We start from the raw sequence: 13,655 nt of genomic DNA, 5'->3' as shown, positions 1-13,655 counted from the left end.
ATTAGTCGACTTTAGAGGAAAGAAGACAGCAAACCTTGTGTGACAAAATCTTCATTTTCCTTTAACCAGATCTTTTACAGGTGTATCCACTTCACAGTAGCTGCACTTGTAAATTACACTTGCCAAATTTATTGAATTGACCCATTAAAGAACACAGTAAGTGAAAACCACGGCAAAAGACGCAGATAATAACCCTATCACGTTTGTCGCACAAAAACTTTTTGTTGTCCTCTTTGATCTTTCTGTCGTCTTGCTGCGTAAGCTCACTCGTGTTTTTGTACAAGTTGAAAACGGTAGAGAAGACTTTTCAAAATAAGAGATAGAGAGCTAATGAAATTGAAATTGCTAATGAAATTGATCAAGTGATCAAAGCGTTTAGGAATTTGACCTTTGTTGTTTTGTTTGGGACCGAGATTGTCAGTTCACTCCAATGCGTAGGAATCTCTAGAGGAGTTCTCCTACTTAAGACGTAAAAGACTCTCGAATCAAATTTAATCAAGTAAGTACACTTATTCCTGCAGGGTTTAGTGGAAGCAGATAAAATGCAAATTTCAGCAACTAAGCGCTAACCGTTAAGTATTTTGTCAAGTGTACGAGAGTTTTCAACAATATACAAGGGATGTGATTCGCAAAATTTTGTTGGTTTGGATAGGTTGTCGCTCAAGGGAGGTGGTCGCTAACGAGGGGTGGTCGCACATGGAAATTCGGCTGCAAAAAAAATGGTAAAAGTCTGCTTTGTTAAATTTTTGCAGCTGTTGTTGTTAGTAGTAAAAAACAGTCGCTAGCTAGATTAGGGACAACAAAGAGAAACTGACCTTTACAAGCCGATTGTTTGATTTGTTCTATAATTTGACCCAAATTGTCGAAGTCAGCAGTGAAAACATTGGATGGACTACCAGCCATCTTCTCTAACTCAGCTCGGTCAAAATTGGTGCCAACTCCGATAGCAAATATGGCAGCAGGTAGGTTTCTAAGCTGATTAGCAGGACCTTCAACATCATCATTAGCTTTACCATCAGTGATAACGATAACCACGTTAGGTTTGTCCTCTCTGTCTCCGCTTTCGGTGTATATCTTTTCCCTTGCCATGCGTAGAGCTTTTCCCGTATACGTACCTCCAGACGGATATATTACTTTATCGATTGCACTATTGATGCCAGACTTGGTATAGTGATCGTCAAGGCCAAACACCTTTTTGATGTATACTGACGAAGAAAAGATGAGTGCGCCAACGTGCGTTTTGTCGAAGCCAATGTTGAAACCATTAACAATATCCTTGATGAAGTCCTTTATCTTTTTGAAGTTTCCAGCTCCTGCCTGTTCGATACTACCACTGCCATCAATAACAAAGACCAGATCAAAGTCCTTGGCACATTCTACGCCAACAAAAATGCAAAACATGTGTTATAAAATAATGGCCAAAATCAAAGTTGCAAAAGATTCAGTTCAGTACAAATTTCAGGTTGGAAAAGTAAAAAAATATAACAATACATAAATTATCGGCCAAGTACATTCTAAACTGTGATCCCATGAAGGTGGGGGCGGGGAAGAAGGGGGGGGGGGATAATCAAAAGCATTTTATACAAGGAGGCTGCGCCCTGAGGTCCAACCCCTTATCCTTTTATATACCATTATTGAGAGAAAAGGTACCCCTGTCGCATACCTTCTATGGAAAAATGGCACTCCTTTCTCATTACTTAGTTTAGAACTTTCCATCCCTTTTAACTGCTGTGAATTCTCTGTCTTTAAAATATGAATAAACCACAATACCAGAGCATTTTGCAGACTTGTTAACAGCCATAAAACACAGTTGTTAACCCTTTTGGGCCTTTTTACGACCGAAATGACAAATGTTGCTACCCTTTCACATCCCTGAAGCCTGAATAATTGATATAATTGGCATAATTGAAGACGAATTTTATTTTCTCTTCCATTGTCCAAAATACTCAATCCCAAGGGAGAAATTCTACAATCAAATCCAACAAAATTTTGTCGACTTTAATCAGCTATCTTACACAGAATTAATAATTAAATTGATGAATTCACAGAATTTTTCCATAAATTCACATTTGTCGAAATTTGTCTCATTATGTAATGATTAACGTAATAATTTGTTATCAAATCATGCTGATGACACTTGATTGACTATAGTAATCATTGCATTGCGTTATCATTGTTATGATTTGTTTGTTTGTTTGTTTCTGTTTTTATGTTAAAGCTTTTGCAATACTGTAACTACATAATTATAGTCATACAAATAAAGCTTATGCTGTTGTTGTTGTTGTTGTTGTTGTCGAATAAGGTACCCCTTTCGGGCGGAGCCTCGCTGTACAGAGCATTTTAGGGATTAACTCCCCTGGCCTGCGATACGGACAGCAAAGTGACATACCAAAAAGGTCACATGTGAAATTATCACTAGGTCTAAATATATTTTAAGAGAGAGAGAGGAAGAGGGAGAGACAGGGGGAGGGGGGGGGGGGGGAGACTCAGGAGACAGAGAAGAAGATGTCCTTATAGCCCTTGTGAAGTGTGAATTTTTTGTCTTTGTAGGTGAGCACCAGTGATCAGTGCACGCTCCTTTGTTCTCTGTTGTTACTGGGCTGCCTGTGGCACAACCCAGTTATAAAGTGGGCTCGGTTTTTTCTTCTGGCACAATTCCCACTCTGGCGTGTTCAACCGTAATCCGGTCGGTTCGGAGTGTTTCAAATCAAACCTTATAAAAATACTACTGATAACAAACTAAAAAACTTTTCTCGGCTTAAATTCGCTACACAAAAATACAGTACTAAGAAATCGTGTCTGTTCAATCACAACGTGCCTCTTTCATTCAGAAACAAAACGGTGTACAATGAATTACTGCTTTTACACAGGGTACCCATTGCCGTGGCTGTTTGAGAATATGTATTTCTATTGCACCCTGATTGTAAGTACTTAACAAGAATGAAAATATTATCATACTGGTTCCCTGCTAGCAGAGTTCTCTCATTTTTCCTCTCATTTTTGCCTCGTCATGAGGGACCTCTGCTAGCAGGGAAGGTACTCAGTACTTTTTGAAAATCGCAAAAATTAATTATCAACGAGAAAAGCCAATGTGTCCTGGTCGCAAAAATCAGTTTCCACAAAACAAAAAAAATCACCAATCCGCAAAAATAAACTATCGCAAAAATTCCGTTCCACACGGTATACCCAAAAGTAATTCAAAAGTAAATTCAAATTTGGCTTTGCGACTATGACTATTCAGAATATGAATACGTCACTTTCACGTCATACACGCAAACTATATTTTAGCTCAGAGTTACTTCACATGTATTTGCTATGCAGAAACCAGTTCCCAAGACTAAGTAGCGCTAATGCAGGATTAAGATTTTAATGGGGGATTGTTGAGTAGTTATTTTTGCTATTCAATTCACGGCTGGGTCCGGTTCCTTAAAGGCCAACAAGTACTAATGCAGGATTAAAATTTAATCCACGACCGTATTTACCCTCCATGTCTCTCTTTTTATTTATTGTTTAGAGTAGCATTTTGTGTTATCATTATCCGCCGCGGTGCGAGCCATGGAGATATGGCTTGGTCTAAGCATGCGTCGTAAAGTGCGGGCTGTACCGTAGAATTTTTAAGGTGTTTGGTAGTCTTTGGTAGTCTACTTTGCTGAAGATCGGTCCTATTATATTTCAGTTAACAAGAGCCAGGATAAACCTGTATGATATCTGCACTGATTACTCTGCACAGGGGATCGTTTTGTTACCCTGCTTCCTTCAGGAAAAATGGGAAGCCTTTACAGTTAATTTCAATCGTTAAATAAAGCTTCAGCAGTTTGTGATTTTAAAGTTGTTTATTTTTTATCGACACGAATGAAACGTTCTTCACAAAATCTCAGTTTCGGGTGTTGCTGTATTTTTAATTAAAAATATTCTACAAATTTCGCCAACTTCAGCCCAGATAATTATAACCGGTCAGTATCTCGTGTAAGATTCCCTAAAAAATAATAATAATCGTAAAATGAAGCTTAAGCAATTTGTGATTTTACAGCTGTTTATTTTCTATCGACACGAATGAAACGTTCTTCACAAAATGTCAGCCTGGGGTGTTACTATATTTTAAAATATTCTACAAATTTCGCCAACTTCAGCCTAACAACACTCCTATAGCCTTTGTACAGACGCACCCCCCCCCCTAAAAAATCCATTTTTTGGAGGGAGAGGGCATCTGTTCACTAATATGCCCGAAAATATGGTTTATTTCCGTACCTCAGGAGCTCATAACTAGCGAGGGGCAAAACTGTTTGAATGCATGCAGAGGTCCACGCAACGCGTAAATATGACTAACTGGTTCCTCTTGGCAGATCTCTAATTAAAGAGATGTTGTAGCCAGACGCCACTTAAAGTGTAAAACAAAACAAAACTGAATGCAGGGCTGGCACTACGGCAAAGGGCTGATTTATTATAGGCCAATATTTTGGCTAACAAAATTAGCCCTCTGAGTCCTCAGGGCCAGAGCTATACCGAGAGAAAATGTTTTTTAACGGCTCCTAAAATTTGAATTTAAGATTCACTTAAGTGGTTAATAATTAGCAAAAATTATGAATACCAGATAGAAGTAAATGATTATACAATAAAAATAGAAAAATAGAAACAGTCATGGGTCATAGGCTCATAGGCTCCTGGCTCCTGCGCACCTTTACATCCTCACTATATATTTTTTCCTCTGTTTCACCCTGTATTTCCCTTTTTATACGTGTTTCCCACTATTTTTCTCTCATATTCTCTAATTTTGTTCCCAGATCTCACTCCGTCTTACGCTCGTCTGTCCTTAGCCGTGGGAGATCTGAGTACGAGATTAAATGATTCTCTTAAAAAAGAAAAGATTGTCATACTAAAAAGAACTAGGATAGCTACGCCTGTCATCTTCAAATAGGCCTAATCTACTTGATGAATTTCTTAAAGTGAAAAGGTCCCCAAATAAATATTAAAACATGGGGGATAGTAAGAGGTTAGTGGCCTTATAAATTAAAATTGAAAGTACAGCCTTAAAAAAATAAATTAAGAACAGGTTTTGATTAAATTGGTTCATGTGGCAAGATCAAGAGCCAAAAATTAATTCAGATAACTATTTTTTTTTCACTTTTTCGCAAAGTTTAAGGAACTTGAATCGCATACTCCGTCGCAAGCGTTTCTGGACCTTTCCGCGCAAACTTAGCTTGCGAAATTTGAATTGAAAATTGGAGCAGATAAGCTCAGGCGGCGGTGGGAGAGGATTTTTTTTGCGTATCAGAATAAGATCAAATGCAACAGTGATGACAGCAAAGAGTTTCATTCTCTTGTGCTCGGCAACGTGTCCTGTGAAGCTTGGATTCGTTTTCCTATAGAGCCAGTTCCAAAAAAACTGAATCTTTAACTTAAGTTTACTTTTGGATAGACAAACATACATTTGAAAGCCCGACACGACAAAAGCCCTTTATCGTTTAAGTGGCTGTCAACTTACGGCAATCGTGACTTATGACAGGGCCAGGTTATTTATTCAAACTAAAATTTACGCCATTCCTGTGACTAGAATAGCTTAAATGCCATTTTCTGTGGCTTGCAGCTGCTTATTATGACAAACATAGGGAATATAAAGTATATTTTTCATAGTTCACGTGAACAGTACCCTAATGACTCTATTATCTGAAAGTTGCGTGAGTTTAACATGCCCGCCCGGAGAATACACGCAACACTGTTAAGCCCCCTAATTTTACATTGGCGTTTCATTCTCGGTCCAATATTTGTTGATGTCGTTGCTATTGCCTTTTTTTTAACGAAGGTAACTTTTAAAATCCAATCTCACCGATCAACACCTTTTCAAATTATGTACTGTAATGCTAACTGAATGACATGGTCTCTCCTCGCTTCGATCAAGCTTTCCTACCACGAAATTGTCAACAATGCGCGATTGTTTATATCGAAGAAATGTCATCTTACTGAGTAGTTTCACCTGACTGCTTTTACTTTACATCATTCTATTTTAAATTTTCAATTCTTTACATCTTTTGGGAAATTCGGAGCCTCACTGTACGCTATGATGACAAAAACAGTTGCCCAGCCTTTTAAAACATTCTTTATCCGAAAAACTAAGCGACCGAAGCTTAAAAAATAATTTACAAAATCGATCAATTTAATATGAATGAATGAGCGTAACTATATGATGAGCGTAGGCTACAAGATCACGTTTTTCGTGGTATGAATTAGTGAAATAGCGCTTAAGAAGAGCAAAAAACCCCATTTTCATGAAATGCAATCATAACTTTAAAAGCTCTCGAATAGGGGTCATCATGCAGAAAAAAAGTTTAGTCCCGAGATGATTTAATTGTATACTAAGGTAACTGTCTACAGAGTGTTTTTACCTTCTTGGCCACCTTCACCACCGCCGATTACACCAGGATCGCCGCCTCCACCACCTTCACCTCCTCCGGGAACTTCTTGGGCGTGCGCGACATTTAACAGAAGAAACGAGAGGAATAGTAGGCCAAAAGCCGTCATAGGCATGTTGTTTAAGGCGCTCATCCTTGAAAGGAAGGCCTCCTTAGATGGTCTTTCTTGGTGCAAAATGCTTTGAACACTACACACCAGCTAAAGACGGAGAACAACCGAGCTCTAAACGACTTTTGTGAGAAAAAGCTGGCTGTGGCCGTGAATTAAAATGCTAAAAATGCGTGTCCTCAAAAGTGGGAGCTGACTCCATGAGGGGTCATATGTCTCCCAAAGCATGCACAAGTGGAGAAGGCCGCATTGTTCTATGAGTTAGAACATCTTGTCACACGAGATAAATATCCTGCAGAAACAAAACAATCGGCCTCTATATATATAAGTCGACGGATAAATAGGGTCATGACACAAATTCCAGGGGAATCTTATCAAAGATGTCGTTGTCACGAACTCTTTGTTAGATCCAGTGATTGTGGTAAACTTGGCCGGGGATGAAACTAATCCTGACCTTTTTTTTTTCATTCTTCACCAGATTATAAGCAATTTTTGATTCTGGAAGTGTGAACTTTTTGTAAGCACTTTCAAAACTCCTCTCTTATTGAAAGTTTACCTCCTAACTGACGTTTGGTTTTGCTTGTTAACTACTTAAACTCAAGAAAAAAAAAAGTCTACAGGTAATTAGGAGAATGGCGCGAACTGGTCTTTGGGAAGAAGACTAATTTCGTCTTCTCTTAGAAGGCTTAGGGCTCGAATCTGTGGACTTTAAGATCTCTTTACGGCAGCAACTCACTTATGTTGAAAAGTCACGAAACTACCCAGACAGCGCATCGCGTTTCTTTTCAAACTAATCCTTTATTTTTAATTTTATTATTATCTTTTTTTTATTGCGGAACGGTTCCTTTATACTGCCCCCGCTTACTAACCCTCAGGCAATGTATGTTTTACATTTTCCTTACTGCAGTTTCACTAAGAAATTAATGAGGGTCAATGATATCGTGCTTGGCCTCATGCTGATGTAATTCTTCAAGACGTGGGAGTTACCGTTTAACCTTCTATACTAACGGCTCTCACTCACTCTATAAAAAGCTACAGTCGGACAAGCAGCAGACATCTGGATCGTGACTTCATTACTTGGCAAGAAGCTCTAAAAATGAGAGGTCACGAAGTCTTCACGGACAATTCTGAAACCCCACTGTAAAGCATACACTGTCTTTTAAACACGGGAAAAACAACCCGCACGCTCCATCTGAGAACTTGAACGTCATGTGAGGCTTACCACAAGCCACCTCATTCCAGGACTCTATTATCGACAATTATATCATAGTTATAAAGCAGTTGAACAAATTTTATTTAAGTCTTTGGAGGAAATACTCTAGTGCGACGATTAAAATGAACATGTCGCTCGGTACTACCAATATTTTTCAGTATTTTTCATAAGTTCTTCATGAAAATGTCTAAAATTCATAAGAGTCGACAGGTTAAACTTGCATATGGTTTATATCAAGTAAGAAAGACAACAAGAAGGCTTTGTATTGAAGGTTCCCCAAGCCTCTTGGGCGCATAAATACAACAGACCACCAAGGCACCGTACGTTTGACTTACATAAGGCTAATTCAGCCTTCAAGCTCCTATTTTTGTGCTTTTCTCTTTTTAAACAATTAGTGTCTGTTTTATACCTTCTGTGCCGAAGGTGATGTATAGTTCCAGATATACTAGAAAAGCGTGATGAAACTCGACCAATATTGTTCTCTGACCGTCAGATAACATGCGATTCCACGAAACCAAATTTTAAAATTAAACAGCAAATATTCACCATTTTATTTTTGTTTTCTTTCTTTATTATTTTTTCTATCCCTCTTCCTGCTGTAAGGATAAGTTTACTGTTTAATTTTAAAATTTGTATGGAAGATTTTACTGATCCAGGCTGACCCTCACTGGTTTGTCGTTGTGGTTTTGCCTTAACAAGTGATTCCACGAAATCCCGCAATGGCTGAAAAATTTTGGCACGCTCGAGCCTAAGCGTACAGAAAGTGGAGAATAAAAGCCAGATGACTCCTAAAGAAAAACAAATATTATCATTCATACAAAATATTTATCCGCTTCTGATTGCCTTAAATCTCTTGTCTATTTGTTCATTGAAGAGGGGTAAGAATGTTCTGCGCCTATAGTGTATTCAGCGGCACCCAACGACCGAATCTTTCCAAACACGTCAGAAATATCTAAAATGGATTTCTCTAGCTATGCTTCAGAGCAGGAGTCTGTTTCGTTAATTGGAGCTGCCCTAAAAACTATGTTGACTATCTGTTCGGATGTTTTAGGGGAACTTTGGCCGTTTCGAAAGTTTTAGGGGGCTTTTTTTGTCTCATCCGAAAGTTTTAGCTATCCTGACGGGTCTTGTAAAAACTGCGAGGACGCGGAGTAGCTCTACTTTCATTCGAGAATTTTAGGGGATGTTTTTCTCCCAATAATCGCCAAATCTTTGGAATAAATAGTGAAAAATCCACTTCCGAAGATCATAGGAAAGATAATAGAAATACTCATAATATCGGCTTAGAGAATGGAACTGTTATCGAGAAATTTTTAGCCCTTTCTTGAACTATAGAAATTTCTATGCAATATTTGCTTCTTCGTGCAGATATTTTACCGGGTATTTCTCATGAATTAGAGTAAGACTATGTTAGACTATGTTAGTGTATGAACGGCAACAGCACAGAACTGGAAGAAGTCGTTCACAATCGAACTCGGCGTGCTGGAACGATTGACCGAGAGGGATTGGCTCTTCAATCCCAGTCCCCTCACTCCCGAATATTTATTTCCGTCTTAGTGGGTTCCAGTCCTCTTTCCTAATTATCCACTTCCGAATACCTGTTCACACTGCACTACTATCCGATATGTGACGCTCCACTTTCGAGATCGGCGCGGCAGAGCTTCGCTCCGTTACAGACACCGATCTTATGGCTTTTGTTTTCGTACTGGCCCAAAAGCTGCCCGGTATAGTGTTAACATAGCCCAATGGGCGCCTTTCTTCAGTCCAAAATTGGCTTTTCCTTGCACTGCACTCCCTTACTGGCAAAGATCTTATAACAAGATCAACCATATTAAACAACTTTACAATCACTGTACCAACTCTAGCCCAGAGTCATTCTCACGTATATACTCCTACTTTTTTTATTCTTTTGTTTACTTCTTCATCGCCTTGCCGTAAGGACCAGTTTGCCAATTCATATTTTTCTACAAGTTTAATTGTACTGATCCAGGTCTACAACTGGGAGATCCAGCACCACTCATTGGTTTGTTGCTGTGGACTTGCTGACATATTTTATATATATACACGGTAGCCGTTTTCATCATCATCGGTCGACCGATGGAACAGTCGACTGTAAGTCGTCTTCAACTGAATCAGTCTTGGGCAGTGCGTACAATTTCATCACCTGAGAAATGGGGGTTCTTCTCCCGTGAAAGGGCTTTGCTGACCGCGGGAAGGGGAATAGGAATGGTATGTACGCGGAGATTTTCGTTTTTTTTCGGAAGACTTTTTTTTTTTACCCACGACATTAACCCCAGCCTGTGTACAGACGTCCCCCCTCCCTCAGAAAAAATCGGGAGAAGAGACTCTTCTCCCGATTTTTTCTGAGGGGGGGGGGGGGGGGGACGTCTGTACACAGGCTACATTAACCGACACCCACGACCCACGACCTCAACCTATGACCCACGATATTTAGCTACACTCGTTTTTGACAGGTCTTATGCATGTTCAACTTGACAACACAAAGCATAATTTATAATTTATCTCTTAGTGCACGAAACGATCAAGTTTAAAAACAAACTATAGTTGCTTGAAACCGATTCCGGGGAAGATTTTACTAGATAAATATTGACTCTTTTTCTGCTCACATGTCGAAGACAAAACTTGACATAGAGGATTTTGTTTATATTTCAGTGATCTGCGAAGCTACAAGTGTCCGATCGAGCGTAGGTTTAAAATATCAGCTTCAAAAGGTGACAAAGTTCCACGCTGAAAGTTCAGCGACTTCAAACACATTGTGGGCATGCGTTATTTTTTTGGGCAAATCACTGTATAAAGATATTTTGTTTTGCGTCCACAGTGGGGCTCTGGACCTTATATATGCAGGAACAGGAACTTCCTTATACGAACACATTTTGTGAATGCACCTTGAAAAAATCGGATCTACGCATGGACATTTCCAGCACAACGCAAGGAAATTAATGTCGTTAAAGTTCGTTTTACTATTAGGTCTTCTTCGAGAAAATTAAGTAATGAGAAGGTTATGACCACAGCATGCAACGTTTGAAGACAAATTGCTTGTTCTTTCTGGGTTAAGAGGGGAAACGTTTTAGTATTAGGCAAAATATTTGAAATCCCGCCATTTTTTCAAACCCGGCCAGGGGATCTGGGCAAAAAAGAGAACGCATGCTCATTACGTTTTTTCTGCCCTGAAGTCAAAAGTTGGCGGGAATCTGTTGTCACAGATTGCCAAGATGGCGGATAGATCGTTTGCTGATCTGTTGTGCTGCCTGTCACTGCTGCGATTTATAGAATTGGCGAAGAAAAACCAGTAATGCGTGAGCAGGTCAATGCGTTGGTCCTTTGAAATGGGAATCAGGGGCGAAAGCGACTAGATGTTGTTTGATATTATTCTTCCAGTTAGAACGGTGTTTATAGGTGATTGTTCTACGAGTTGCTTGATTAAAACTCATTGTCTTCAGGCAAAAATCAGGGGAAAATTGACGACTTTCATATTTTTATTAATATCTCTACTGGTATTTACAGCAGTGTTTCAAGCTTCATCCCATTTGAAAGAGGGATAAATTAGCTCTATAAAAATGATTAATTTCTCTCCATACATTCAATACAGTTTTCAAAAACAAAATTCAATTATGAGAAAATTTGCACAATTTATGCAAAAAATCCAAGATGGACGCCATTTAGTCCAAAATGAAGTGTCTTTACATGATATGTTAAGAAGTTGTTACTTTAAATCCAGGCTAATTGCATGCCAAATTTCCCTGAAAGTAAGCAAATGAACAATTTTTTACAGATTTTTTTCAACACCCACTCTATTTAAGAAAAAATAGGAAGAAAATTGTTCATTCAACTTTCTGCACTGTTTGGGATAAATTGACGTGCTCCTAGCGAGCGTGCTGAAATTTTTGCATTATATCATTAATAAGGTAGTCGGCTTCATTTATAAAAAAATCTACAATTTCGATTGGAGTCGGACACAGAGAATTTTGAAACTGCTCGTATCCGGCTGCTGAGGGACATATAGTGTTAGTGTAAGTTATTCAGGCAAATATCCGGACGACATCTAATTTGTGACTTTTTACCGCTAGTAAAAATACTTAAGCTTCCTGAAATTTTGTGAAAGTTCTGACATGCCAGAAACAATTCCTATCCTCGTACACTAGTAAGCCTACATCTCTAAACGACAACCCTCGACAGATACTATTTTTTTAAACTTTCACTGCAATAAAGCCGCTAGGCTAAAATCAACTTTTCTTCACACAACGATACAACTTCCGATAAACCTCGACAAACAGATATAGAGAACTTTCCTTGAACTGCTACTCCAGAAACAACTTTCCCTCGTACCTTAACACTTTTTAAAATGGACAAGCCGGCCTCGACGAAAAGATTTAAGAGAACGTAATTTTCCCGAAATCAAGCCACTACGCAACAAAAAAGCTTAATAGACTTTTAAACTTGGCGACAACGACAACCCACTAAAACCCGCGTTTTTTTCGCCACTTCTTTGTCCAATACGCGCGCGAAAGCGTTCCCTGGATACCCCTGCGAATCTGGTTTTGTGAGGGTTGATCTTTCCCGTTGTGAAGTGGCTATCACGCCATCGGTAGGTCACTTTGCAGAAGAACGGTGTTACGGACGCGACAAGTTCAAATTCTTTATATTTCTCGCCCTCTTGAGGCTATGGCTTGATGTTTGGAACTAAATTGACATTTTCGAGAAAGGAAAATCAAGATTCTGTGCTCAAGCGAAGTTTGGGAGCGATTGGAGTGGAATGAAGATAATTTTTGTGGCATTTTCTTCTGAAAGCGTGGTCGAGTTTTCCCTTGTATTTTTCTTAATAGTTGAGAAACCCGCAAAACATTAAAACTTGCTAAAATGGCATTATAGGGCAGGAAACAGTAAGAAAACAACAAAGACACACCTTTTTATGAGGTATGTATACTTTAATAGCTGTTTTTGTACATTTTAACCGTTTTATCGATCTTAAGATAAATTTCCATACACCGAATGCAAATATGGCGGATCTCACGGTCGGCCCGGGTCTAGTTGCGCGAAAGCGAGGCTAGTGAGGCCTCGGGAGTTTTGTTTTGACTGCCCGACTTAGCGATTCAGTCAATCAATATGGTTTCCTTCGAGTTGTTAGGTGCTTAAGAGCCATCAAAAAGGAGATTTAACTCCAGCATAGACGAAAGTTGATTATCTTCGCTTTGCCAAGGTTCTTTACGAAGAAAGAAATGGATTCAAGCGGTTCGGCGCGGCGGATCCTCTGTTAGTTTTTTCAGTGCACTTTGGTCAAGGACTGTTCTTGAAATATGTCGCTTTCTTCTGGTTCTTACATAGTTTCACAGCCCACGCTTGTAGGATTAACAGGCGATTGTTATTGTTGTTGTTATATTTTAATGCAGCTGTTTTCAACGTGAAATCTAAAAGATCTTGCAGTCGACAGCGGATGCTCCCGTTCTCGAGAATGTTTACCTTTTGTTGGATAAATCGCAGACCATGCAAACATCTTGGAACAGCACCATCTCTTGTGAAAATTATTTCATTCAAATACTTTCGTGAGTCCTCTCATCTAAAGCAAGTGTTCGAGCACACTTTCGCTGTAAAGTGCTTGCTATCGCCGCGCCGAATCGCATGAATCCTCAACTTTCTTTGTCAAAAAATCTCGGGAAAGTAAAGGCTATTCCAGCTAGAGTAAAATCTTCTTTTCGGTGGCCCTCGGGCATGCAACAACTCGAAGCAAACCATATCGATCGACTCAATCGCTAAGGCGCGCAGTCAAAACAAAACTCTTGAGGCCTCACTAGCCTCGCTTTCGCGCAACTAGACCCGGGCCGACCGAGAGGTCCGCCATATTTGCATTCGGTGTATACAAATACTTATAATTTGGCTTCCAGTAGGCTGTTGTGATTCTGGCCTCCCT

At 39.3% G+C, this 13,655-nt stretch overlaps 1 protein-coding gene across 1 annotated transcript in view; it reads right to left on the bottom strand.

Moving 5' to 3' along the window:
- LOC140931256 (uncharacterized) overlaps window positions 1–6,791 on the bottom strand; it is a 68,373-nt gene extending 61,582 nt beyond the window's left edge. The window contains exons 1-2 of the mRNA XM_073381025.1: window positions 6,381–6,791; window positions 816–1,376 (exon numbers count right to left, since the gene is read on the bottom strand). Coding sequence (XP_073237126.1) covers window positions 816–1,376; window positions 6,381–6,540 — 721 coding nt within the window. The 5' untranslated portion in view covers window positions 6,541–6,791. The remainder of the gene's footprint in view (window positions 1–815; window positions 1,377–6,380) is intronic.
- Between the last annotated feature and the right edge of the window lie 6,864 nt (window positions 6,792–13,655).

This window comes from Porites lutea, chromosome 3 (genome assembly GCF_958299795.1).
Source record: "Porites lutea chromosome 3, jaPorLute2.1, whole genome shotgun sequence".
Taxonomy (NCBI): Eukaryota; Metazoa; Cnidaria; class Anthozoa; order Scleractinia; family Poritidae; genus Porites; species Porites lutea.
This window is presented reverse-complemented; position numbering and strand designations above follow the sequence as displayed.